The 27,861-nt window shown below is 42.5% G+C and overlaps 4 protein-coding genes and 1 pseudogene across 5 annotated transcripts in view; 2 read left to right on the plus strand and 3 right to left on the minus strand.

Moving 5' to 3' along the window:
* The window catches only part of LOC109513863 (synaptotagmin-4), a 5,855-nt gene extending 664 nt beyond the window's left edge, over positions 1-5,191 (plus strand). Inside the window, exons 2-5 of the mRNA XM_019866556.1 lie at positions 839-1,746; positions 3,222-3,393; positions 4,465-4,631; positions 4,834-5,191. Of these exons, the coding sequence (XP_019722115.1) occupies positions 839-1,746; positions 3,222-3,393; positions 4,465-4,631; positions 4,834-4,989 (1,403 nt within the window). The 3' untranslated portion in view covers positions 4,990-5,191. The remainder of the gene's footprint in view (positions 1-838; positions 1,747-3,221; positions 3,394-4,464; positions 4,632-4,833) is intronic.
* A 1,985-nt stretch (positions 5,192-7,176) lies between these two features.
* On the minus strand, positions 7,177-10,316 carry LOC109513994 (gastrula zinc finger protein XlCGF57.1-like). Its single transcript, XM_019866778.1, has 2 exons — positions 9,939-10,316; positions 7,177-9,122 (listed from the first exon to the last, which is right to left on the minus strand). Exons 1-2 carry the CDS (start codon positions 10,060-10,062, stop codon positions 7,852-7,854), a joined length of 1,395 nt encoding a protein of 464 aa, XP_019722337.1. The 5' UTR covers positions 10,063-10,316; the 3' UTR covers positions 7,177-7,851.
* A 1,040-nt stretch (positions 10,317-11,356) lies between these two features.
* LOC109513973 (uncharacterized) lies at positions 11,357-18,587 on the plus strand. Of its 2 annotated transcripts, XM_019866742.1 has the most exons (6): positions 11,357-11,715; positions 12,841-13,010; positions 13,982-14,030; positions 14,129-14,915; positions 15,015-16,164; positions 16,327-18,587. In XM_019866742.1, the coding sequence occupies exons 1-6, from the start codon at positions 11,466-11,468 to the stop codon at positions 18,484-18,486; spliced, it is 4,566 nt and encodes a 1,521-aa protein (XP_019722301.1). In that variant the 5' UTR covers positions 11,357-11,465; the 3' UTR covers positions 18,487-18,587. The 2 variants fall into 2 exon arrangements, with proteins under 2 accessions (XP_019722301.1, XP_019722300.1); XM_019866741.1 differs by having other exon boundaries at positions 14,129-16,164.
* Positions 18,588-19,524: 937 nt separating this feature from the next.
* Positions 19,525-21,140, minus strand: LOC109514001 (gastrula zinc finger protein XlCGF62.1-like; annotated as a pseudogene).
* A 5-nt stretch (positions 21,141-21,145) lies between these two features.
* Positions 21,146-23,404, minus strand: LOC109513997 (oocyte zinc finger protein XlCOF6.1-like). The gene is made up of 2 exons (XM_019866783.1): positions 22,751-23,404; positions 21,146-22,358 (listed from the first exon to the last, which is right to left on the minus strand). Exons 1-2 carry the CDS (start codon positions 22,869-22,871, stop codon positions 21,154-21,156), a joined length of 1,326 nt encoding a protein of 441 aa, XP_019722342.1. The 5' UTR covers positions 22,872-23,404; the 3' UTR covers positions 21,146-21,153.
* Positions 23,405-27,861: the final 4,457 nt, after the last annotated feature.

Consider the following 27,861-nt stretch of genomic DNA (forward strand, 5'->3'; position numbering starts at 1 on the left):
CGTTCCGAGCAATGGTAAATGGGCTGACATTTGTATTGTGCTTTTCTTCCTTTGGTTCTCAAAATGCTTCATACAGTTACTTCGTTTACCTACTGATGACGCAGAATCAGGAGCGAGTGGGGGCTCAGTGTCTTGCCTCAGGACACTTCAGCATGGTTGCAATGGCCAGAAGTGAACTTCCAACCTTTCAGTGGGAAGACAACCACTCTGCCACTGAGCTACGCATGTTCGCCGTATCAGATGTGGCCATCGTATTAGCCATAAAATCAACATTTATGATTAAACAGGAGCTCATCATGTTTTTTAGTATATAAACTTTTTATGACATTTTTAATGGGTTGTGTGAAATTAGATTTTTCTAATGCTAAATGAACTACAACTCATGTTGCTTCCTGCAAACACATTTCATATCGCTTGAACCCCTTTAATTTAGATCTTCCATAAAATTGTGTCTCCATTGATCCTTCCAAGATTGTTGTCGCTTGCTGATTGGAAATCTAAATTAAACCCTGTCATGATAGCATCATTTCAGGACACATGCGGTCTGACTGTCAGGAAATTTAACATGCCCTCTGTCTGGCTTTTTGACAGTGACACTGTCATTAGCGATTGTCATGAATGAGGGACATTTCCTCATTGATCTCATTAAGATGACTGTAACTCATTTAGGCCTCTTCAATATTTCAGTCTGGTCCCCAGTTTGGTCGTTGCTGTCACCGGTCTGCAAAATCCGCAAGAATTCAGTGTATATAGTTAATGTTTGAGTTTTTCAAGAAAAATTGAAGACAGATGCAAAGCAGCTCTCAGAAAAAAAAAAAAGAACTATTGTTGCCTATAGTTCATCTGCAGGTCCTGCTGGCCGTGCTCCTGGCCGTCTTCTGCTACTGCATGGTGCTCGCCTTCATCCTCTGCTGCAGGCCAAAGAAGGGTGTATCTTCAAAGGATAAGGAGTTGGGAAATCCGTGCCCTCACCCCAACGAGCGAGTGACCGTGACGCTGACGCCGGCGCTGTGCACACGGCCGGTCCGGCAACAGTACGAAGAACTGGACGGTGACGTTTTGGACTTCATGTCCTCTAAAAGCAGCTCGTCCCCATCCGAGGACGACCTCAGCGAGCTCCCATTTGATTCCAGGTGTTCGTCTCCACTACGCCGCCTCAGTTCACCGCTCGTTCCTTTAGCATCCCGTAAGAATACGAGCCACAGCCAGGCGTCCTTGCCCTCATTCACTAAGCTAGTTCCCAAATCTCGTTGGATGAAGGGTCGGCGCAGCACTGTGAGCGGGGAAAGTTTAAGCCACCAGGCTGCGCTCTCTCCATCTCAATATGGCTCCATCACGTCCTCCATCCCCGCCAAGCCAGCCCCCTTGCTTCACTTCTCCCTGCTCTATTCCTCAAGCGGTACCCTGGTGGTCAACATCTTGGGGGTGTCTGGCCGGAGGCGGAGTAATAGGATTCTGGTACGGGCTAGCCTGCCACCAGTGTGCCCAGTACCATGCCAGGTGGCATCCCGACGCCGCAGCTTCAGCCCGGAGCTGCAAAGCCAGAGCGTGGCGCTCCAAGCAGGGTCCTTGGAGAAGCTGCGGGCATGCACACTGAGGCTAGAGGTCTACAGCCGAGACTTCTCAGGCCTGCGCGAGGTGGCTCTGGGCGTGGTGGAACTGTCCTGCCAGCAACTGGACTGGGAGCCTGACACAACAGCAACCTGCACTAGGCAACTCAGCCCTGCCAAAAGTAAAATCAAGAAGGTAACCTCAAGCATTTTTTCCTGTTTATTCAGTAAATATTTGAATTTGACACGATAAATGCAACACAAATGCAAAGCAGTTTTGAAAAACATGGCTTATCGGGCAAAATATGAGTGCAATAATTCACAGCAAAGCAAAATGTTCAAGTTTATACAGTAAATGTTTGAGTTTGTCAAGAGTGTGCTCCACAAATGTGGAGCAGTTTGCAGAACCAAATTAGTTAACCAAAAAAAAAAAAAAACAATGTGTTGAACTTGTTTCAGATTACAGAATAAGAGTTTGAGTTCATCAAGGAAAATGCAATAGCACCAAATCAGCTGTGCCACTTTGAAAAGCTTTGTGCTGCGTTTTTGTTCATCATGGTGAAAATGAGCAGCAAATCTGCCAGGGTGGACAAGAATAACTCAGGAGATTGTGACAACAGGCGGCCAAAGTCTAATTTTTGTGAGAGCCTAAATTGACTGATGCGTGTAGACGTGTGCGTGAGTTGCAGCGGCTGTGATGTAAACGCCATCCACCCACGCAGTGAATTTATGACCAAAGTCGATCTTCTCAGCTCGGATGCCCTCCGTGCCTTTGATACAGCATGAGAGTGACGCAAAGCACAAGAATGATTTTATCAGCGGAAATCCAAACACAATAAAACAATTGCTTCCATCCATCCATGCAGGCAAGGTGCATGCGTGATTGGTTCACCAGCCAACTGTAGGACACTTTATAGGCAAGCAACGATACGATTATTCATTCATACCTGTGGACAATTTAGAGTGAAGTCAACATTCATTTTTAGAATGTGGAAGTAAGACAAGGCATTAACAGAAAACCCCACGCCAACACAGAGGGAATTAAAGAAAAACTCCACACACGAGCGCCGAAATTTGAACCAAAAACCTTAGAGCATATTTCAACACGAGTATTTGCCAGTCAAAAGGACTTTTACTCCACATTGGCAGTTCCACGCTTCCGTAATTGGCAACGTAGAACGAGTGAATCATATATAGATCAGGGTTACAATAGTTTGGAATTTTTCATGCTGATTCGTTTTTATTTCATTTTGACTTTTTGGGGGTGGGTTGTATGTTAATTCGTTTTTAGAGCAGGTTGTTAATTTTTCTTGATTTGTATTTTTTAAAGATTCATTTTATTCGTTTCAGCATTACGTTGAGTTCTTTTTAAAGTAAAGTTTTAAAGTATTTGTCGAGTACCGCATGATTCACCACACGGCAATCAAGGCAGGGCGGTGACGTCATCATACTACTTGTATTAAATGTATGAAAAGTCGACGGAGAGTGATGTCACATCCCACCGTGAAGCCGACAAAGGTCCTTTTTGGCGCATTATGAAGTCCCAACGACTCAGAAATAAAGTGAATGGAATCCGCCACAGATCACGAAAAGAACATCTGCTGACTAAAAGACTCCTTTGAGTGTGAGTTTGATCATAAAATGTGGTGTTCCTGTGTTGTTGTTTCTCAGAGTGTGAGCTCTCAGGACACGCGGTCGCACAGGAAGAGCTCGCTGTGTGCGTCGAGATCACTGGGCCAACTCTTTGTGCTGCTCCAGTACCAGGTGCCGGCCCACCGCATCAAGGTGATGGTGCGTAAAGCCGACCAGGTGGCCAAGCTCACCCGCATCCCCGGAGCCCCGGGTAATATCACCAATCAGAACACGTGAATGATATTTGATCAACACCCAAGTTCCAATGCGAATCATTGCGATTACAATACGTTATCATCGTTATAAATTATGTAAGCTTATGTTATATTATTAATTATTGTCATTTTATGTTTGAGCATCATATTATTTCCTGTTAAAAAGACCTAAATTATATTCTGTTGTTTAATAATTGCTTAGACATGTTTTTATTTTGATAGGTTCTGATTGGTTGTTGAAGTAAGAGAAGCAGGAAGTGATTTTAGTTCGGAGAGTTGTGGTCTCGAACGTGCTGCGGTGCAGACGTCTTTTTCCCCCCTTTTATAATAAAATTTAACATTTAGAGGATTCCATCTCTCCTTTTGCCGTTCGTCAAGTAAATATATCCACTAAAAACAACGAACCCCTCAACTTACAATTATGATGGAAAGCTACCTTGTTCCCCCATTTACGATACGTTTGACTCTATTTCCCAGATAATTCACTTTAACTGGAATGATACAATAAGATTCCTTCCATTTACAATATGATTCACTTAAATACAGGTCTGATTCATTCCAATTGCCCGACGATGTGTTTCACTCCACTCGCAATACACTTCACTCCAGTTCTGATATGACGCATGCTGACTGGCAGCCAGAGGTAAACTTGTGACAAGTGAACTCTGAGTATGCGGGGTATGAGTGTACCACTATTGCAGACTGGCAGATCGTCGAAACGCAAAAAGGCGATAACTATGATGTTATTGTATAACTGGATTAGGAAGCCATGTCGTTTCCCTTCATGTTTACTCGGCATCTCATTTCCAGCCTCGCTTCACTGGCACATAAGAAGCGAGACAACAAAACCAGCGTTGACATTTTCAGACAAATTCATTCCACTTTGTTGCCCCCAGAGAGAGTCCCACGCTTCCAGGAATGTGTCACCACCATAAATGACGCATTGCTTTTGAATTATTATGCAATCCAATTAGAACGCTTGAGTGGATTAAAAAAAGGAAGTCATATTGATTTTGGTCCACTGAAAATGCTGATGCTAAATACTGATGCCATGTTTTCCTCGTCAGCCCACTACGTCGTCATCAACTTGCATCATGATGGCAAAGTGATCAGCACCAAAGAGACCAAAGCAGCTGGCAGTTCGAGTCCCGTTTGGAATGCTCCTTTCCTGTTCGATTTGCCGCCCGGTGATGTCGCTCATCTGCCATTGCTCTTCGAGTTCATTGTCATGCAGGTACAGTATCTGGAAAAAAAACGAACCCATTCCTCTGAGTACCTCCAATTACAACACAAGCCACTCAAATTTAGGATACAATACAATTTACTGTCAGTTATTTTGGATTTACTCCAATTATGATGTAATTCAGCGGGATTAGCATACAATCCTCCAATCATGACACTATTTATTACAATTCATTTCAATTTCTCGTCCACAGGGTCGTCTCTACACGAAGAGTAGCATTCTGGGCCGCGTGCTGATTGGTGGCCATGTTTCGGAAGCGGGGCGAGGACACTGGAAGGAAATGTGCAGCCGGGCCACCGGGGAGACCGCTCGTTGGCACGCCATCCAGTCAGACAGGAAGCAGGAGTGATTGATAGACAATTTGATTTAGTGTTGTTTATTTCATTGTGAAGTGTCCATCTATAACTAATGTCTCTTACGAATCAATCAAAAGCAAAAAGCAAGAGGCCTGCACAAGCGTTACAGCCTGAAGCATATACCCTAGCTTGCCTTGTTAGCTGAGCTTGCTCATATTTTTGTTTTTATTTTGATATTTTGCATTGCACTATGGGCGGCCCTGTGGGCCAGTGGTTAGCGCGTCGACCTCACAGTGCATTGGTACCGGGTTCAATTCCAGCTCGGGTCTCCCTGTGTGGAGTTTGCATGTTCCCTGTGTGCCTGCCTGGGTTTTCTCTAGGTACTCCGGTTTCCTCCCACATTCCAAAAACATGCATGGCAGACTGATTGAACACTCAAAATTGTCCCTAGGTGTGAGTGTGAGCGTGGATGGTTGTTCGTCTCTGTGTGCCCTGCGATTGGCTGGCAACTGGTTCAGGGTGTCCCCCACCTACTGCCTGATGACAGCTGGGATAGGCTCCAGCACCCCCAGCAACCCTGGTGAGGATAAGCGGATCGTAAAATGGATGGATGGACGCATTGCACTATTCCAAATATGTCTTTAATACACCTGTAACTATTGTCTTACATTGTGTCTGACACGGTTAGTGATGTTTTACAACAGGGATGGTATTTTTTTTTTTCAAGAGGTAATTATGCGAAGAACATAAGACATGCATTTTTAATGATAAAATGTTAAGGTGTTGCGATGCTGAAGACGGCTCATTAGTTAACTTGGTATCAGCACGAATACTAGTAGGTGCTTATGAGTTAATTTTCGGGGACAGGGGGTCCGGGGAGTACTTGCACACTGACCAAGACAACATTTGCAAGCTGTGGCTAAAATAAATGTTTATTCATTACAGTGTTGATAAATGAAAATGGAAAATTAAAAGAAATACAAAAAATATATCATGTGTACTTTTGCTATTGCTCTTAAGAAGAACCACTGATACACTGAAATAAACACATTTTGCCAAAAATTAAGAAATTTGGGGTTTCATGTATTTCATGTCTTTTTTTCTTTGCCTTAGAATGTATCATTTTTGCCTAAAAATCATTTTCGCACTACAAGCAAATTATCTAACAATCTGTACAACCCTTTTCTACAGATCTGAAAATGAACATGTCCTCCTATTAAAATGATTACATCATTTCTGTCGTGTTCGCAGTTCACATAGTTCACTGTGTTTCAAAAAAAGAGCACAGCTGTGATGTAATCTCATCCTGGGGCAGTATGATATCATAACACATCAGCCAGCACGTGAAATGGTGACATTTACGTAGTGTGTAATATGCCATGTTGCCATGTAAATCCAGCATAATGAGAAACATTTCATTAGATGCTACATTCAAGTCTCTTCTGTTGTCATTGTACTCAGAGTGGAAGCTAAAATAGGAAATAATGTGTGCATTTTGTTTTTTATGAGTAAACTTTACAAAATTATATGAATGGCAATATATTTATTTAAACCCAGCGTATTAATTTGTACATTTTGAATATTAGAGCAGGAAACATTTTCAAGTGAGTTGAACTTTGTGCAATTTATAGCAGTAAACATGCCTCTGACTCTGACTTATTATTTTTTTTTTGCTACTTTTCAAATATTTGCAAGGCTTTGGTCCTCAAGGTTAAAACAATATTCAACTATCTAATTTTTCATCAACATTTTTTAGCCACACTGTCTTGCTTTATTCTCGTGTACAAATCAATTCACATGTTATATCTACCCTCTGCCCAACTTCCTGTTTCCTGTTCTCACTGTCTCCAATATTTGGTCTCGGACAATTTCCTGATTTTAACCATGTGTAAGAAGTGATCAGTCAGTGGGCCCGGTGATCTCTGAGAGTCTGAGTCATATTCCACAAATAACTAGAACCTTTTCTTATTGATCACATCACGCTGGCTTTGTCCATGTGTCACTTGCTATCCGGACTGAAGCGTTAGGCTTTGTGTATTTATCGCAAAATAAAAACCCAGAAGGTAAGATGTGAGTTGACAGTTAACCAATATGAACTTCAACCGCGGCATAGTCCATCTGTGGTGTAACCTTTAAATAACGCACACCTCGCAAAGAACATCATTTTTTATTTATGTATAAATCATGCAATCAATGGATGACAAAATAATAAATGCCATGAATTCTATGCCTTCGTTTATTATTACTATTAAAGAGTATGCTTTAGCTTTTGTGGGTTTTTTTTTTAAATGTCAACAGTGGTGCCTTGAGTCGTGAGTTTTAATTGTTCTATAATAAAGCTTTTAACTCACTCTATAATGTACTTTCTAAATACATATAGCGATGACATATCTAAGTACAATGTAGAGAATGAAATTGTGCATCACGTTTAGGTTGCTACAGCTCGTTCTGGGGAGTGATTTGGCCAGCAGGGAGCAGCAAATTCGAGTCCTCCCACAAATTGTAGTCTATCCTGGGGTTATTTTACTGTGGTTTGTGAATCAATCATGCTGTTTTAAGATTTATCTTGGATAGTAAAAAGCAGGCATATTGTCGACCCCCAAAGGAGACTAATATCATTTCTTTACTACAGATTACTAAAAAGTTGCTAAGCCTCATGCACGACAAATTCGTTCGGCCTTTAAAAAAAAACTAGTACCTGTATTGCCATTAGTACCCCAGCAGCTACAATACATATGCTATTAACCTGATTTTTAGGTACATCCATCCATACATTTTCTAATCTGTTTTATCCTCACGGGAGTCGCGGGCGTGCCGTAGCCTATCCGAGTTGTCTTCGGGCAGGGGGGCGGGGGACATCCACAGACTCTCTGACACCTCCATCAAGGCAGTTTCTTCACAGTCTATTTAAAGCTTCATTGATCGTTGCTAATCTCACCAGTACACTTGTGTTTCTTAATATTTTGTTTACTCGAGAAGCTTTTATGACACACACTACAACTGAATGGTTTCTCCCCAGTGTGTGTTCTGGCGTGTGTTCTTAAGTTTCCCCTTAAAGAGAATTTTTGACCACAAACTGAGCAGGTAAAAGGTTTCTCTCCAGTGTGTGTTCTTGTGTGTGTTCCAAAATTTGCCTTTGTCGCAAAGCTTTTACCACAAATTGGGCAGGCAAAAGGTTTCTCTCCAGTGTGTATTCTTGTATGTTCTTCCAAAAGTACCTTCACGCAGAAGCTTTTACCACAAACAGAGCAGGTAAAACGTTTCTCCCCAGTGTGTGTTCTTTTGTGTGTCGTTAAGTATTCCCTCACAGAGAATCTTTGACCACAAACTGAGCAGGCAAAAGGTTTCTCCCCAGTATGTGTTGCTGTGTGTTTTTTTAAGTTGCCGCTGACCGAGAATCTCTGACCGCAAACTGAACATTCAAATGGTTTCTCACCAGTGTGTGTTCTTGCATGTATTCCCAAGTGTCCCTCTTGAGAAAATGTTTTACAACAAACTAAGCAGGAAAAAGGTTTCTCCCCAGTGTGTGTTTTTGTGTGCGCTCTCAAATGTCCATTCCGAGTGAACCTTTTTCCACAAACTGAGCATCCAAAAGGTTTCTCGCCAGTGTGGATCATCATGTGCTTTTTCAAAACGGACTTGTAGACAAACGTTTTGAAACAATGACAACATCTCCAGCGATTGTTGTCAGTGTGACATGTCTTACCATCTTTACAATGCCCCTGGCCATCATCATCATGAGAGTGTGTCATAACATCATTACTATCTAATGAGAGTACAACGAGGCTGTCTCCTTGGAGTCCCTGACAGTGGTCTCCAGCTGTAATGTGTTGACTTGAGCTGCTGCTTGGAGGCGCCGCGTTTCTGCTCTCCTCACTTTGACCTTTGTCTTCATCCTCTTCACCCTTCAAAGGGAAACCAGTCAAAGGAAACTGGGTGAGCTCATCCTCCTCTACCCCTTTAATGTAATGGGGCTCTGGCTCCTCCTCTTTGATGTTGGGGGAGTCTGGCTCCTCCTCTTTGATGTTACGGGTCTCTGGCTCCACTTCCTCTTTTATGTTGTGGTGCTCTGGCGCCTCTTCCTCTTTAATATATGGGCATTGTAACCCCCCTTCATTGTTGTCCACTTTAACGTGAGTGGTCAGTGGCTCCTGTCGCTCAGGATGAAGATATTTTTCACTGACGTCTGCATTACACAAGAAGACAAAAACACATGTTAGGTCAATTCAGATCTCATGCTGTGACATTGATGTTGTGCATTTTTGTTAATACGGTTGTAACTGATGGTGGTTTTTGCATGATTTATAAATATATGTTCCCGGTGTAGCGGCATCCCTGGTTGAATGTCTCTTATGGTCAATTTATTTTTCTAGGCTTACCATCATTTTTGTCCACGCCTGTTTCATTAGGTGTGTTTTTTTTTTAATCCAATGAAGCAAAGTTCAAAAGAAATGTCTGGCTTTCATTGGTTCATTTCCTTGATTTTTATTATTACTTTTATTATTGATGTTGTCTTTGTTTCATTACCATTTTTTATCAGCATTATTTTTAATTTTCTTTAACACAGGACCAACAATTTTGTTCAAGCGTTTAGTAAGTGATTGTGGAATTTTGTATGGAAACGGAAGCATGAAACTTTAACGTCTTCAGGCTTCACACTGTGCCCATCTCGTGGTCAGGATGACAATGCTGTTGGTGACAACTTCCGGTATTCCAAAACAAACGAGACCATTTTTCGTTGTCTGTCTCGTGCTTCATTCCACGTTCGTTTCAGAAATTAAAAATGGAAAAAAAATCTAACTGCGAGTAGTCTTTTCCTGACTCGTCTCAGACAACAAGAACATCAAGTTGTATTTCAAATTGGATGTTTCTATTTTAAAACAGAGATCTCATTATATGTGGTTTTTCTATTTTTACATCGGTTTCCAAACTTAATAACCGATTACAGTACCAAAACGGACACGGAGCACCTCTAATATATTTGAATTAGCAGTGAACAAACCTGCCCTGTGTAACACAAGACGAGGCTGCTTGAAAACAGCGTCCAGTAGTTGACGTTGTCGCACGTTCTTCTCTTTTGTCCCACAAAGGTTTTCCACGAATTCTGTCGTTGTTCTTGCACACATTTTCACACGATGATGGCAACACTTTGCGCGCACACACGCACACTTGACATCTGTTTAGCGATGTGTTGCTAACAAAGGAATCTCGTCGGATTATGAATGGACCACAAGAGCCGTTTGGTCGCCGGAGCGAAAAGTGGAGCCACCGGTGGCCATTTTACGTTGCCAGCCGTTAGTCCGGCCTTACTTGAATACTTGATTTCTCCACAGTGTTTTCATGTTTTGTTTTGTTTTTGTCTCCACGGCGTAAATGCGTGTGGCGTACGGTTGTCCCGTTAAGTATGGGAGAAACGCTACATTTAAATTTCATTTTAGCAAATCTGATTGTATATTTTCTTTTGAAATGGATAAATCCGAGTACTGTACTATTCAGTCCTCTTGATCATGTTGTCAGATTCACAATAACGGGTGAATGCAAACTCAACTCAACTCAAATGTATTAATAGAGCGCTTTCAAACAACCATCGCTGCACACAAAGTGCCTTACATGGAGCAACTAACATATACAACAGTAAAGCAAAACAACAAATCAGTATCAAAGACGGTAGAGAGCACCAAACAGTATAACTAAGATCATAATTTGGGTCATGCTGAGTCAAATGCCAAAGAATACAAGTGAGTTTTGAGGCGGGTTTTAAAGATGGGCAGCGACAAACAATTACATTGTTTCTTTGGGCAGTTCTCGTTAATCTCTAAAGAGATCCTGTCCATAAAACACGCACTCATAACAGTATTTTCATTGAAAAAAAAAGCCCTGTCATAAAACATGCGCTGATAACAGTGTTTTCACGGAGAAAAAAAACAGAACAAATTGTCACTCCGTGGCAACGTAAAAAGGCTGCCCTGTGGCTTCAACCACGAGTAGCGTTGGGAATGCGTCACTTCCGCATTCAGTTTGAAAATCAGATAACGTCTGCTACCGCTTTCCACAGTGACGTCTTCTGTGCTATTGATGCACTGCTGTCATTTTTCGTTGACAGTAAGTGGCAAAAGGGCAGTCCCCTCAGATGAGTGGATTTTGCTGCGTAAATTATATTCCTCAAACGCAATATTAAATCGTTTATTTGCATGGCTTAGGTGATGAATTGTGCAGAACAAAAAAGTAATCTGAAGAAGACAAACTAGAGTGACCTTTTGGAAAGAAGAAAAATCAACTTTGATGGAGCTCAAATTTATATCGGTTAATAAAAGGCACATATGAGTCCACTTCAACACAGTAGATGGAGGTAATGCGCTATCTAACGGCGAGTAAACAAAGGCGCAAGTGTGACGTAACAGGTTCGCGCGAATCGGGGTGACGTTACGTGGCAGCCATGTTGAAGTCGGCTGACTCGCCTTGTTTCGTCGAAGCAACTGCTCCATGCGGATCCTATTCTCGAAACTTAAGTTAAAGAGAACATCGCAACATGTCAACGGACGATTTTCAAACGAAGTACGCCTGTTTTATGGACAGTCTGGTGAAAAGTACTGTTGCGGAAACGACCAGACTTTTTGAAACGGTGGTTGACGAATTAAAGGCAGAATTATCAAAGGTGAAGACGGAGAACGAGGCCCTGAAAACAACATGCAGGCAAATAGCTGACGCGAAAACCTTTGCTATCCGTGAGTCCTCACGAGGTGGCCGTCCGCAGATCCAGGACAACGCTGTGCAATGTGGTGAGTGAGTTGCTCTTGTTTTTCAAACAGTTAACCGAATCTTCTTTAAAAGATGTGGAAACGCGCGTTTTAGTTAGATGACCGTTGAACATTCACTCTACATCCGTGAAGTTACATTCGTTGTCGATTTACTGTCTTCCGGTTTGGCGAACTACGATGCCGCGTTTTCATAATCTTAAGTAAAACAGGCGAACATGGGCCTGATGAAATATTTTTTTCCACGATTCCAAAAGCTATACAAATAACTCCGTTAAATTAATGATACAGTTTTGTTTGTGTTCCTGTTCATGGGAAGAATATTTTAGGTTCACATTGTTAACTCATCCAAATTCAAGGGCATTTCAACATGACCGCACTCCGGATTACATGTACTGCTCTGTACCAGAAGCTGTTTACCGGGACGCCGCCGTGCTTGAAAACATTAAACGCACGGTCCACTGGAAACACGACTCGATAGCGAAAGAACTTCGGGAAGTAAACGGAACTATATTTTGAGACGCGCCCTGTCACGGCTGCTGTTAAAAGGCTATATAGATGTGTCATATGTTACAAAAGATTTGCCGAAGGAACTATATTTTGAGACGCGCCCTGTCACAGCTGCTGTTAAAAGGCTATATAGATATAGATGTGTCATATGTTACAAAAGATTTGCCGAACGTGACAACATCCGTTTCTATTAAAGGCAGTGGTTAGTCTGCTGTGACTGGCAACTGGAAACGCTAAGTTTCTTATTAAGTCTGTTTCTTTTGTAATTCATTAGTTGATTTTTAGCATACCAATTCAGGGACACTTATCTTTTTGGTTAAAAAAATAAGTGGGACACATTTTGTGACTTAAAAGATTATCTACACACTAAAGAAATTCATTCATTCATACTTATTAAAAAAAAAAAAAAAGACTATGACCTTAAATATTTTTTTCCCAAAATTGCAGTTTATAAATTCTATTTCATTACATTGCGACGTCGCTAAATTTGAATTCAATTAATTGTTCAGCCGTATTACATATCCTTAATGTGTTCACAGAGTGTCAGGAGACCTATTTGTCAAAGTGATGGATGAACAACACTGAATATAATAAATGGATGTCAACATGTAAATTTGACTTTGATCTAATGTTTTGCAGACCTTCTTCCCTGCCATCTTTTGCTGATTGAGCAACAGGTGGGGCCAAGTGTCACTGAACAAGGCAAACAATGTACTGAACAGGAAATGGTGTACATCCTGCTCAACGACAATGATGTTGATGCTGAAAAAGGAGCAAAAAACCTGACCGTTTCACTTCCAAATCATGAGGTGTGTATGTGTACTGGTAGACAAAAGTGGACAACTCACCTGCCGACAGTGACATGTAGATCTGAGTATCATCTGCCTAGTTGTGGTAGGACACTTTATAGGGCTGCATTATGTGTCCTAAAGAACACCAGAGATTCCCACCCAGTGTTCTAACCTCCGTAATAAACTCACAAAGTTGAGTGTATCAGCAGCACTCAAGTTCGGCAGAACCAAGACTGAGACTTTGCCTGCATCAGTGTTTCGGCCGACATCATTTTGGCATCAGGTCAGAGTTGTCTCAGTTCTGCGACGGGGCTTGAAGTCTAATTGGAAAGTGTCAAAGGCAGTATTAGACAGGAGAAAGTCAGTAAGCTGTTCGTGTACAACTTTCAAGGACTTTGTCTAAGAATGTCACATTTGATGTGGGGATCTCCACCACTCCCTTTTCTGTGCCCTAACAGAGTTTTTGTTTTCTGTCGACTTCTAATATTAACAAGAGTAATGGTACCCAAACAGGTTCAGCAGAACCAAGACTTTGCCTGCATCAGCAGACATAATTTGGGCATCTTGGTCAGAGTTGTCTCAGTTCTGCGACGGGGCCTGAAGTCTGATTGGAAAGTGTCAAAGGCAGTATTAGACAGGAGAAAGTCAGTAAGCTGTTAGTGTACAACTTTCAAGGACTTTGTCTAAGAATGGCACATTTGATGTGGGGATCTCCAGCACTCCCTTTTCTGTGCCCCAACAACATTTTTGTTTCCTGTCTACTTCTAATATTAACAAGAGTAATGGTACCCAAACATTTAAACACTTGATAGATTGGAGTTGGCCAGCTCAACCACAGAATTTCACTCCATATTTTCAAACCTTATCATTTCCACAAAGATTAAATAGAGCTTCAGCTGCTCCTGTTGTGAATTGGGACTATATTTTGTTCAATTTGTTACTATAAAGTTGTATGTAATTTTTTTTTCTTTCTTCTCTTTATTTTAAAGCATTCTGAACCCACCGTAGTCAGCGGAAACATAGTTTGTGCAATTGCAGGTAAGGAGTTAAAACAGACAAATATGACCACAAATTGTGAAGTTCTACTTGAAAAAAAAAATCTACAAACTGTAAATGTCTAAATTCTCTTTTCTTAGATCCACCACCGAGCTCTGCTTGTCGAAATGAAACCTTAGGCCCTGAAACTCAGCTACCATCATTGAGTGAAACACCAGCGCATGAACAAGCAAAGGGGCAGGACATTGCGCCAACGCTGCCAAACAAACAACTAGGAGCGGAAAAAACAAAATGTGGCTTGACGGAGGATAAGAACAAGTGCGAACCAGGACGAGTCAACGAAGAAATTCAAGAAAGAAAACAGCACTCAGAAAGCCAAAATGGTGCATCTCATGGTGACATAAAGAATTCACAGGCCAGCCCAACGGCCCCAATACCGCAAGCGCCGTCGCATCCGCTTGGAATACCACGTCGCAGCTCCGTAATGGTGCAGGATGCAATGCTACTCATTGAAGCAATGGCTCAATCAAAGAATCTTACCTCGGCACAGGAAAATCCAATTGCCCAAGACTGGTGTAGTCGCCCTGTTGTTACCTCACCATCTGTGATCAAGTCTCAAGTATTTTCCTCACAGTCACCACCAACCGCCGAGGTAAGTGACAAAGGCGCAGAAGAGGTGTCGACAAACCAGACACTTTCTGTCACTTATACAACAGCATCCAGCAGTTGTCAGTCCCACATTAGAGTTCCAACAGAGCACCAAAAGGAACACGGTGTCGGTTCCTCTGGCATGACATTGACATTTTCATCAACCGCCGCAGCAAGCGGATCACTTGAGCAGCGCGCACCCCCTACTCAGACTTTGTTAGCAGAACCATTACAGACAATGGTGGTCTCAGAACCCGTCCCCCAAAAAGTCTTTTCCAAATCACCGTGCACTCGTCCGCAACGTGCCATTGCCCAACCGTGCCCGAACCAAATTACAGCTGTCATGTCTAAACCCGTCCCCCAAAAACTCTTTTTCAAATCACCGTGCACTCGTCCGCAACGTACGATTGCCCCACCGTCCACGAACCAGATTACAGCTGTCATGTCAACAGTTGCTCCTGCCCAGAAGAAGTTTACACCCACAGCATCTTCATCTTCGGAACTTTCTCAAAGAAAAAATGATGTTACCTGCGCAGCAGCTGCTCCCCTTGACATGTCTGACACGGAAATCAAATCACCAGAACAAGGGGCAGACCCGGAGCCGTGCAAAAATATTAAAATAGCAATTCGCAGAGCTACAGATGCGACAAGCCAGCCACAATTGTCTGAAATACCGGTTGCATCTCGCAACAAGAATTCAGTTGGACCAGGTGTCACTGTGTCACCCTCATCACATCGCCCAAACGCGGGTGCTCAAATGGCTTCAGGTGAAAATAAAACACCTTTGGCGTCTGGACAAACACCATTGATTGCATCCCCGTTGTCATCGCCGCAAGTGGAATGTTCTTCACAGCAGGCAAGCGTTTGTGAAAGTTTCAAAATAACTCCTGGGGAACAAGCAGCAGCATCGTCATCCGAGCTTTTGCCAGCAAAGTCTTCTCCACTAATCCCAGTAATCAGACTAAAAAGGCTGCCGAATCTGGCATCTTCCACCGGATCATTTTTGGTTTCGCAACTGTTTTGTCATGCAAAGGAATCTGGAGTGGTCCCACCAGACAGCGCCTCATCTTTGATCAATGAGCAGGCACCCACGTCAACGGTCCGCTCATCAGAAGTAGCTGCGCTATCAACCGGCTTGCATCCCAATTTAAAAGAAACCTCGGTTGGTGAAATTAGAAAGACATCAGAGAAGGCAACACCCTGCTCCGCTCCGGACGAGGCACCGCCCACTGGTTTGTCAGCTTGTACACCTTCCTGTGGCTCTGAATCGGTCTTGGAGAAAGCAACGATGGACTTTGACAAGGTCGAGTTTCCAGCCGTAACTGACCAAGCACGTAAAACTGGCACTGTGGACGAGGAAAGACTCAACACGGTGGAGCATAATTTTGTTTCACCGAATGGCTCTTCGACGACCCCCGCGCATTCAAGCCCGATCACCAAGGACCCATCTGTACCTCATTTACAATCGACCGAAACGGAGTTCTTCTCACAGTTGGAGCTGTTGCCTGTAAATCAAGATGCTGAAAAGGTAATGTCAAATTTCGCACGCTTTGGTCGTAAAATTATGTTTTCAATGGCTAACACAAAAGTAATCTTAAAAGTAAGACATTGTTAATCATGCTGAAATTGATTGATTTGTGTTTCTTCATGATACAAAATCTGAATAAAATGTTGTCATCTTATTTTGTAGATAACAACTATTGAGTCTGCAGATGCCCAAAGTTCGTGTGATGAAAGGACCAGTACCGATGGAAGGAGAAAGTCACACAAAAAGTCCATCGTTGCCTGTCCTGGAGTTCCCCTCAAAACGTATTCGCGGACCAAGCGAACAAAAACAAATTCAGAGCCACATACAAGCCAGCCTTGTTTCCCCGAAAGCCCCAAGAAACCGAGATTAGAGAATGTTAGTACGACCGAACAAGATTCTACCCAGAAGCCAGTTCCGACAAATACTGCCATTCCCTTGAGTCCCACAGAGCCACTGAAGGAAACCGAGTTTTCCCAACTCAGTCTCAGGAATCAACGGCAGACAAATATCAGTTGCACTGAAAGTGAAACTGTTTCTGTGAGACGCCGAAAGCCAGTTGTAACTTTGTATAGGTTATCTCTAAAAGACACAACAGACAGCACTTCGATTATCGCCCCACTGCCACGTGCCGGAAAAAATGTCTCCCGTGTAAGCCAAACAAAACGTAAGTCGGTGTCTGGCAGTCTAAAAATAGGAGGTAGTATTGAACGCGTTCCAATCGACACTGAAAAGCCGTTTAGAGCTGAAGATGGTGCAAGCAAACCAGTTGAAGCTACAGTCTGTCCAAGGTCGAGTTCAATTGCGGGTACAGCTGAGAAGGCAAAGTCAGCCCCGGTGGGTCGCTTTCTGTCCAGCAGATCTACCAGTAATGCTGCCTCTAAAAAATCAGGAGATTTCAGTCAGAGTCCTCGGTCGGGTTCAACCAAAGTGGAACTCTGTGTGACACAAACAACGGTCGCTGCCGTGACAACTGGAAAGCCGAGCACAAATGAAGGGAAGGATAGCCCAAAGAAGTTGAAAGCCACAAATGTGTGTCTGTGGTCAAATACAACCGAAGGTACCACCGCCGCCGTCAAGACTAAATTGCCATATCAGAGTCCGAAGAAAATCGCTTGTGTTAAAAAGACTCATTTCAATTGTCCTCGAGACCAGTCTGCCCATGAAACGACCACTCCTCCTCCTCCAAGGAAAAAATTCACGAGAGACGATAAGAAGCCCAAAAAGTCCCAATTGCCTCCCGTCAGTCAAAATGAGTCGAGGATCATTAAAAATGTTCCTAGACCTCAAACTTCTAACTGTGAATCTCTTTGGATTTGCAACCTTTCTGAATTGGAAAACTCAAAACGAGCATCGAATTCATTAATGGGGAAAAGTGTCTCCCCGAGCGCTCTGTCGCCGAAATCCACTGAAATTGCTCCCGGTTCAAGTAAGACTGGAGAAAGTACTGCGAAGAAATCAAGAATGAATCAAATGCCGACTGTTCAAGACAATGCGAAGGAACAGAACGCAAAGAAATTAGCCCAGGAGGCAAAAGCTAACCCCATCGCAAAAATGAAACAAACTAAATCAAACATACCTAAGCAGGGAATTCACCACCATGCCAGCAATCAAACAGGAAACAAATGTACTTCTCAAACCGTGCGCAGTCCTCCGAAAATGCAAGCAGGGGAAGCGACGCAAGCCAAAGCGGCCACGAAGCCTCGATCCGCCGGCGCCAGGCACCTGCGTAAAAACCAGTGCGGGGAATGCGGCCGCATTCTGAGCAGCAAGACGGCCCTCGAAAGTCACGTCAGTGTCCATACCGGTCACAGGCCATTCTCTTGCACGCTCTGTGATAAGAGCTTTCCCGACTCCAGGGGTCTTAAACGGCATAGCATCGTGCACCGCAACGGGCGGCTGCACGTTTGTCAGCAGTGCGGGAAGGGTTTTGTTTACGGCTTTGGCCTCGCCAAACATGTCCAGATGGTACACGGGAAAATCAAGCCTTTCGTCTGCCAGGTCTGCAACAAGTCCTTCTTCACAAAGCGAGATGTGGAGACCCACATCCGAGTCCATACGGGGGAGCGACCGTTCCCTTGCCATTTATGTGAAAAAAAGTTTACGAGGAGTGTCGAACTCAACGCGCATCTCAGGTGGCACCGTGGGGAGAAAAGACATTGGTGCCCGTATTGTGGGAAAGGATTTTTCGACCAGAACAACCTGAAAAGACACAAGTACATCCATACAGGAGAGAAACCACATTCTTGCCCACATTGCCCGAAACATTTTACACAATCTGGACACTTGAAAAAGCATGTTAAAAATGTACATAAAGTTCTGTGAGAGACGGCGGAAAGGTTTGTCACATTTCTTTTAGTAATACAAATGTCTCTTTGACATGATTTGTACATGATATGTCAAATGAAATAAAGAAAATAATTTATCTTGGTGAGTTATTTTTATGGGGTTGTTAGTTAAGTTTAATGACTCCAGTGGACCTCTGCTATTCGCGGGGAATTGGGCCCCGCGTGGTACTTGTGAAAATCGGTTCTTCGAAATGTATTGGGAAATCTATACGTGTGTGTGTGCGCGCCGACCGGTACCGTACCAGGCTGGCAACCGCTGCTTTACAGTCTTCAATTAGTTTACGAAGCATATTTTGGGAGAAAGCATATTTGGAGAACATGCCAACTCCCCACAGGATGACTGGAGCTTGATTTCAAACCCACTACCTCAGAACTGCGAGGTGGATGAGGCGTCTGTGCACGCATCTCACCATTTATTTCTATTGAGACTGACATACGCAAGGCTCACTTATTTTCTTGGTTTGGTCGCGTGACGTTCGCAAGCTGTGCACTGTGATGCTATTTTCAGTCGACAGCAAGGGACAAAATGGCCACCCCAGAGATGGATAAAAACGCGTGGCTTTCCATCTGTCCATCCATTATCGAATCTGCTTATTCTTACGAGGGTCGCGGGCCTGCTGGAGCCTATTCCAGCCGTCTTCGGGCAGTAGGGGGGGTACACCCTGATCTGGTTGCCAGCCAATTGCAGGCCACACAAATTCCCATTCACACACTCACTCACACCTGGGGACAATTTGGAGTGTTCCACTAACCTGCCATGCATGTTTTGGGAATTTGGGAGGAAGCCGGAGTACCCGGATAAAACCCACGCAGGCACGGGGAAAACATGCAAACCCCACACAGGAAGGCTGGAACTGGAAGCGAACCCTGCACCTCAGCAGTGTGAGGCGGACGTGCAAACCAGTCGACCAAAGGGTGCCTTTTTCTCTTTTAATTCATATTCCACAAATGCAATATTCATCAGAATACCATGTTTAAACCAGTTGGGGGCATAGAACGTAATTTTGGTCAAGAATGTTTTTGACTTGACTTCACTTATAAATGCAGATGACAAATGTAACCAACATGAAAATGTTCATGACCATAAAGATTAGTCACATGATTGATCAAAAGGCCCATCCATGACCATGTTGAGTTTATGTAAATTTCTTACCACATCAGTAAAAACTTAACTGTCACTCTGTCCCTGGATGAAAATCACACTACATCATCGTTCTTTTGTTCCTTATGATTTTATTGATGTAATGTCTTTCCATCATAGTCACCAAATTCACCATCATAGTTTTGTTCGTGTCCAAAGACACACTTTTACGTCTGACTGCAAAGAGTCAATTTCTTCAAAGTCTTATTTCAGGCTTCATTGATTGATTGCTTTTATTTCCACCTGGACACTTGTGTCTCTTCATATGGTCTTTACGAGAGAATATTTTATCACATGCGCCACAACTGAATGGTTTTTCTCCAGTGTGTGTTCTTGAATGTGTTCATAAGCTTCCGTTGACAGAAAATCTTTGACCGCACACTGAACAGACGAAAGGTTTCTCTCCAGTATGCGTTCTTGTGTGTACTCGTAAATGACCCTTGAGCGTGAATCTTCTCCCTCAAACTGAGCAGATGAAGGGTTTCTCCCCGGTGTGTGTTCTTAAGTGTATTTTTTAATCTCCTTTCTGAGTGAATCTTTTGCTGCATGCAGAGCAGGCAAAAGGTTTTTCCCCAGTGTGTGTTCTCGTGTGCATTATTAAACTATTGTTGACAGAGAATCTTTGACCGCAAACAAAGCAGGCAAAAGGTTTCTCCCCAGTGTGTGTTCTTTCGTGTGTTGTTAAATGTGTCTTCACAGAGAATCTCTGACCACAAACTGTGCATGCAAAAGGTTTCTCTCCGGTGTGTGTTCTTGTGTGCATTCGTAAACGTTCCTTGACAAAGAATCTTTTACCACAAATTGAGCAGGCGAAAGGTTTTTCCCCAGTGTGTGTTCTCGTGTGTACTTTCAAGCCCCACTTGGAACTGAATGTTTTCTCACACTGTGAGCATTTGACATGTTTGTTGCCAGAGTGACATGTTGTACCATATTCTGCGTGTTCTCCAACATCATCATCATCATCATCAGATGTTATGTTGTCACAATCTGATAATGGAGCTGAGAGTTTGTCTGCTTGGGATCCCCCACAGTGGTCTCCATCACCTTCTGTTACCATGTGTTGACTTGAGCTGCTGCTTGGAAGTTGCGTTCGTCTGTTCTCACTCTGCTGACATTTGTCTTCATCTTCTTCACTCATCATGGGCCCAAAGGTCACTGAAAACCTCGTGATGTCATCCTCTTCTTCCTCTTTCATGTGAAGTGAGAGGAGCTCCTCCTCCTCTTTAATCGGAAGAAATTGTGACTCCTGTTGCTCAGGATGAAGAAATATTTCACTCATATCTGCAGGACACAAAAAATAAGCACACTTGCAAAATCGCAACTTTATTTAATTCTTTTGACAATTTTAAACTTTGGTACAGATTTTTGAAGGTGTCATGGAAGTTGACACGCAAGATTTGCTATCACGGGACACATAAAATGATAAGTTGGGCCAGATCTGGCCTCCAGGCCTTGCGTTTGTCACCTGTGCTCAAAACTATAGCTCCATTGTTAAATGTGTCTTTAAAGAGAATCTTCTACCACAAACTGAGCCGGCAAATGTTTTTCACCAGCGTGTCTTCTTTTGTGCGCTGTTAAGTTGGACTTTCGAGCAAATCTTTTACCACAAACTGAGCAGCCAAAAGGTTTTTCTCCAGTGTGCGTTCTTGTGTGTGATGTTAAATGTGTCTTTAAAGAGAATCTTTTACCGCAAACTAAGCAAGCAAAAGGTTTCTCTCCGGTGTGTGTTCCTGTGTGTATTGTTAAACCTGACTTTCCAGAGAATTGTTTACCACATATGGGGCAGTCAAAAGGTTTTTCTCCAGTGTGCGTTCTTGTGTGAATTCTTAAATCTCCCTTCTGAGTGAATCTTTTACCACAAACTAAGCAGGCAAAAGGTTTTTCTCCGGTGTGGGTTCTTGTGTGTATTTTTAAAATTCCATGTCGAGAGAATCTTTTACCACAAACTGAGCAAGTGAAAGGTTTTTCGGCGGTGTGCGTTCTTGTGTGTATCATTAAATCTCCATTCTGAGTGAATCTTTTACCACACACTGAGCAGGCAAAAGGTTTTTCTGCATCGTGTCTTCTTGAGTGTCGTGTTAAATTTGTCTTGATGGAGAATCTTTGACCACAAACTGTGCAGGAAAATGGTTTATCTCCAGTGTGTGTTTTTGTGTGTCTTGTTAAATGTGTCTTTGTTGAGAATTTTTTACCACAATCTGAGCACGCAAAAGGTTTTTCTCCTGTGTGTGTCCTTGTGTGTGTCGTTAAATTGGTCTTTAAAGAGAATCTTTTACCACAGTCTGAGCAGGCAAAAGGTTTTTCTCCAGTGTGAATTCTTACGTGTGTTTTCAACAATGACCTTTTGTGAAAAGTTTTGTCACAGTGAGAACACCGGACACGTTTGTTGTCAGTGTGACATGTCATATCACCTTTAGACTGTTCATCATCTTCATTATCATCATCATTTAAAAAGTGTGATGTGATGTCATCACTGCCTGATAGTGGAGCCAAAAGGCAATCTGATTGTGATGCTCCACAGTGCTCTGCATCACTTTCTTCACTCTTCATAATGACACCAGGCAATCGAAACTTGGTTATATCGTCCTCCTGCTCTTCTTCTTTAATGCAAGTGTACTCGGGCGGCCCTTCCTTTTTGGTATGAGCAATATCTGGTTCCTCATCTTTGATATGGGGGGACTCAGCACAAAGATCCCCATCACTGACATCTGTAGGACACAAGAAGGCAAACACGTTTTACTAAAGTCAAGCTCGCTCAATCAAGCCTCATGTTGTGATTTTGATGTTGTGTATTATTGTGGCAATGTTTACCATATCCGTGATTGATCCACAGAGAAGGAATTCGGGTCTTACAGCAAATTACTTTATAATAAAAAAAAACAATATACAGTAGAAACAACTACTATGACCTACTCCGGTCCCAACAGTAATTTCAATTGATAAAACCAAAGAAGTAACTAAGTTACTTTGTCAAGGTAGCGGTGTCAACACGTGTCAGTGATTAAGGTAAAAAAAAAAAAAAAAAACGTGAAACGACCACATATTGTTGTTAGCAATGAAGTTGGGTTACTAAAAGAGTAAGAGTAAAATGTAAGCAAACCTCCTCTGCGTACCACAACTGGAGGCGACTTGGAAACAGCGTCCAGTTGATGACGTTCGTTCTCTTTTGTCAGCGAGACGTCCGTTTCGTACTCATTTTCTTTCACACTTTTTGCACACATTTTCACACGTTAAACACAACACTTTACACTCACAATTGATATCTGCTGAGTGAGGTGTTGCCAACTCAAGTGTCTCTTTGTTAGCGGCTAGCAAGCTAAGCTAAGCTAGTTCGAAAGGCTTCAACTTGCGTCGACACGAGTATAACCGGACACGAGGGTTTAACTAATGATGTTTTAGGCTATCAAATTGGTGATGGAGTCTTCAATCCGTTTGGTAATTTCGGAGGTTACAAATTGGCGAGCTTGCATCAATAAATCTGATGGGGAAGATGAGCCGCGGATGTTGTACGGCAACGCCACTTGGACAAACTACATTTAAACCTCAAATGCTGCCGACTGGCAAACCAGCAAAGGTAATTATACAAAGAGACATCTGACTAGTTGTCGGACTGGAACGATGACACCCAAATCCCACTTGTAAAATCTTTCAACTCTGAATGGTATCCAGAACAAGTGTTGTTTCAGAGTTGATCACATAGGACATTCTTTTACATTGATGCTGTGAACTGCAGTATGTACAACGAGAAAACGATATTTAAAAGAAAAAAATATGTTTTTGTTGCGGTGAATGAACAGCAATTGTGTGTAGCTAGCGGCTACTAACCTAGTTCTTGGTTAGTCGGTAAAGAAGAAGTGTCTTATTATCTAGCTGTTTGTTTTCTCTGCGAATATTCTCATTGATCCAGGTCATTTCATTCTCAGGGCGCTGAATCCAAAAGACTACTTTAGGAAAGCCTAAATGGAACTAATCAAGTCATGCGTTTCACATACTGTTTAACACAATTCAGTTCACAAAAAAAATCCAAACGAGAGTAAGATTTGAACAACCTGCTGGACTTTGTAACACTGCCGGGGGGTGCTTGCAAACAGCGTCGAGTAGCTGACGCTGTCGCTCCTTATCCTCTTTTGTTCAACAAAGTCTCCCCGAGTACTCTTCTTCTTTAACACGTTTTGCACATATTATCACGCGATAATCTCCCAAACTCCCACGCCCTTTTGATTCCTGCTTAGTCGATGTAATAGAAACAAACGCGTCTCTCTTTTTGACGGCTAGGATGTGCAGCTACGCTAAACCAGACCGAAACACGTCAACATGCATCGAAACGACTTTATCCGGACGCGAAGATGTAATGACTGTTGTGTTAGTCCAGCAGACGCTTCGTTATGTTCATTGCTAATGCAGGAAGAAATGTTGACGCGCGCTTGGCTGCACTAACGAACAAACAGGGAAGGAAGAGCTGCAGCAAACGCAGTACCGCGTAGTAGGGCAAGTCCATTTGGACAAACTAGATTCGTTTTGCATAAAGAGGAGCGTCTCGAGAATCTTTATTGTAAAAGGGACAAAAACAATCTTCAGCAGTAGTCGAGAAATATATGTAAAAAAAATCACGAGTGACTACATTGAGTTGAGACGCTGATGTTGTCAACGGTAAGCTGCATGTTTTATTTCCGTCGTCATTGAACACAATGGCCGATACACGACCGCCATCTTGCGGTGAGAAATATATGTAAAAAAATCACGAGTGACTACCTTGACTTGAGACGCTGATGTTGTCAACGGTAAGCAGCATGTTTTATTTCCGTCGTCATGGAACACAATGGCCGATACACGACCGCCATCTTGCGGTAGCGAGAGCAGTTTTGAGACTCATTGTGAATTGCGACACGGATATACTGTAGTTCGTCTCCGGGGAGTTGGAGAGGAGTAAGACGCACGAGAACGCACGCTGTAGAGAAAACATTTTGCTTGTTCAATTTTTAGCCAAAACTCTCACAATGTTGTAAATGTCGACATTACGACCGCACATACGAACACACACTGGTGGAAAATAAACGTGTTGTATGTGCGTTTGTATTTTGGTCCATCGATTGTAAGCTTTTAGAATGCTTAAATTTCCCGAATGGGTTCATTATCAAGTATAAATCAACCAGTCAATCAAAAGAAGGAATCAGTCTGTTTTACAATCCAAACGAGGCCCTTTTTTGATTACAAGCTTTTGGCCATTGCTGCCTTATTAGGTACAGTACTTTTTATGCCAGCAGGTGACACTGTAGGATCGTCCGACTCTGCACTCCAAGGCCGCTTCCAAAGCTACATAATATCTCGTGACATTCAATACAAAAAATGTGCCTGTGCAAACACGAGAATGCATCTGCAATATTTAACATAACACTGAAGACATTTGTGCAGTAATAAAAAAAACACTCAGCTGCAATCTCGCGTGTATAAACATTAAGCATCATATCTCTTCAACAAGATTGCAGTGCATCAATGAAGTTATCATAGATCATGTTGTATCCTTAAAGTAGCCCTTTGGAGCTGCAGGATTGATCTTTTTTAAATTGAATTTGGGGGAAAATATTAACTCAATGTGGCCTCTTTGATGTGAAAAGACTGAGCTGACTGAAGCGGCATAAATCTGTGCAGTCTTATAAGACGGTGTTGGTCATTTGTCAGACACGCACAAGCACATTTTTTAAAAAGTGCGGTTTGTGCTGTTGTGGGCGTGAGCACTGCCAAGTTGGTACACTCACACACTGCACAGGAGGGCCAGACCATCTGGAGGCCAACACAGACCTGGTGTTGGATCAGAGAAAAAGTTTTGAGATCAAATCAGGCTCTCGTCTATCAGCGCTCTCTGCGGCTATGATTAATGAAGCCTCCGTCACGGTGGCGACTCAATTTCAAGCTTTCGTGTGCGTATCTCTTGAGTCGGGTTGGAACAAAATCAATCACTGGGTCCAAAAGCAGTAGAATTTTGACAGTGACTGAAAAAAATTGCAAAAATATGCCTCAAAAAGTCAAACAAAACCTCCACACCACTGCACCTTGCAAGGCATTACATCATTGAACAGCGAAAAGATATTTGTTGCACTTTTTCTTTTTTTTTCTGAAAATCTTGATGTGGACTTTCTAGGCTGTGTAAAGATCTATTCGACTTCACGGAAGCACTATCGTGTCAAAGCCAAGGCTAAGCTGCGCGGCGGCATTGGCAAAGGCTATCTATCATTAGCTAGCAGTGCTACCAGTGTTAGCTTGTTATAATGCCCAATGTTCAGCTACTGTAAATTGTCAGGCAGGCAAAGTTCCTTGTGGCGAAGGATTAATTTGAGATTTTTTAAAGTAAAAGGGGGGGAAAAAAAGATTCGGCTTTTGTGGTATACCTGGCAGTGCAACCCATAACACAAATTTCTAAATCCGGACAGTGGTAGTCACTCACTTTCTGCCTGTGGGAAGAACCACAGGGCCTGTTGTTTACAAACATTTAGAAATGGTTTTAAATTCGGAACATTCTTCATGATTCATGAATTGCTGTTCTGTATTTCTCTTTTCATTGGAGAATATCTATCCATCCATTCTCTCACTTGGCTAAATATGTTTTGAAATTAGAACGCGGCTGTTGCAGTGTACCTAATAAACAGGTGTCACAGTGTGGTGCAGAACAGGGTGGCGGGAAGTGTGTTCTCCATATTCCGGAGCAGCAGCTGGCCTTGGTGTGCCTTTCTCTCTCTTTCTTTCTCTCTCTTTCTCTTTCGCTCTTTCCGGGCCACATAAACAAAGCAAAAGCAGCATTAAGCAAAAACACATGAGGAGGAGACAATTTTCTTTGTTTCTTTTTTCTTCTTCTTGTTCCAACTCATCGACACTGTTGTGTCTTCAACTGACAATGAACCTTCGCCACCTGGGGAAAGTCATTACTCCGTGGCTTCATTATGTGGCCGTTATTTAAAATAAAAGAAAAAGAAAAAAAAGAAATAAGAAACGCTGTGGCCAAAGCCAATCAAGATCAAAGAAGAAAAAGAAAGCCAACTCTCATGTGTTTTGCATAAAAAAAGCGGGAAAAAGTGCAAAAATCTGCTGGAAGACGAAAAACAATTGTGTGGGAAGCGAATAATTTACATTCTCATCCGTGTAATACAGTACTCGAATGCAGCATTATTATATGTATTTGTGTTGGATGAAGCTGCTTGTGCCTCTTTCAAAGGTTAAACTATGGACTTCTAGGAGCTTTTTCTTTGTCTTTTTTTTAGTGTGCTTGTTATGTTGGAATGACAATTATGATATAGATCATGATGGCGATTGGTTTTTGGCAATTTGGCGTATCCAGTCTTCGTCATCTTACAACCGATGCATCTCACAGTCGTGAACCGTCAGGGCCAGCATAACCTTCACTGCTGGCCTAAAACACTATCAGAACACATTTAAAACCTGAATTTGAATAGCATAATTTGCATAGAACAAGATGTACCAGGTGTAATAAGCCGCCTCCCCCACCCTGCAAAAATCACCCTTAAAATGTTTTTTTTTCTCTGTACTTGTGTATAATACGGTCCATCGATATGCTAGGTGTATAGTCGTCATGACTTATTGACTTTACTTGAACTGATATTTTTCATGGAAATCCATGTTGATGAACAGAGTCATAATACTTATATTACAGTGAAACTCCTCTACAACGAAATCATGTTTGCAGCAAGAAATTTTTCACAACAGGGGGTTTTTCACTGTAGCAAATTTGATCTCAGATGTAAGCACACACACACCCACACACACAAACGTATGTGTACACGCACACACAAACGTTTGTGTACTCTATTTTTATTCCAATAGTACATAAGTATGAGCACACACTTATTTGACACTTCATATTGTCAGTGTAGAAAGAAAAAAAGGGAAAGAAATTGCAAAATTTACGATCAGCATTCACTTTCACTAACATCAATTTCTTGGAAAATGTCTTTTATTTTGCTTGCTCCGTCTTTCATTTTGATCACTTTTACCCTCTCTTCCAGCATCAGAGCTCTTCTTGTCTAAGCTGCTTGACATCCAAATGTCCGTTTTGTAGCCATTTTAGCAATGCAACGTCCATCCTCGTCTGAATCTAACAATAACAAATACTTCCTGGCATGCAATGAACTTTTAAGCCAGCCACGGGGCGCTTCGTAGTCCTCGATGGCCATAGTTAGCTCTCGAAGACTAAAAACCTTA

This window comes from Hippocampus comes, unplaced genomic scaffold, assembly GCF_001891065.2.
Source record: "Hippocampus comes isolate QL1 unplaced genomic scaffold, H_comes_QL1_v1.1 scaffold82, whole genome shotgun sequence".
NCBI lineage: Eukaryota > Metazoa > Chordata > Actinopteri > Syngnathiformes > Syngnathidae > Hippocampus > Hippocampus comes.

Coding starts and splice junctions, on each gene's coding strand:
- LOC109513994 (XM_019866778.1), bottom strand. CDS start 10,062: ATGTGTGCAAGAACAACGACAGAATTCGTGGAAAACCTTTGTGGGACA. Junction 9,123..9,938: donor TCTTGTGTTACACAGGGCAG/GTTTGTTCACTG, acceptor TGTGTAATGCAG/ACGTCAGTGAAAAATATCTT.
- LOC109513973 (XM_019866741.1), top strand. CDS start 11,466: ATGTCAACGGACGATTTTCAAACGAAGTACGCCTGTTTTATGGACAGT. Junction 13,011..13,981: donor TTTCACTTCCAAATCATGAG/GTGTGTATGTGT, acceptor TTTATTTTAAAG/CATTCTGAACCCACCGTAGT. Junction 16,165..16,326: donor TAAATCAAGATGCTGAAAAG/GTAATGTCAAAT, acceptor CTTATTTTGTAG/ATAACAACTATTGAGTCTGC.
- LOC109513997 (XM_019866783.1), bottom strand. CDS start 22,871: ATGTGTGCAAAAAGTGTGAAAGAAAATGAGTACGAAACGGACGTCTCG. Junction 22,359..22,750: donor AGTTGTGGTACGCAGAGGAG/GTTTGCTTACAT, acceptor TGTGTCCTACAG/ATGTCAGTGATGGGGATCTT.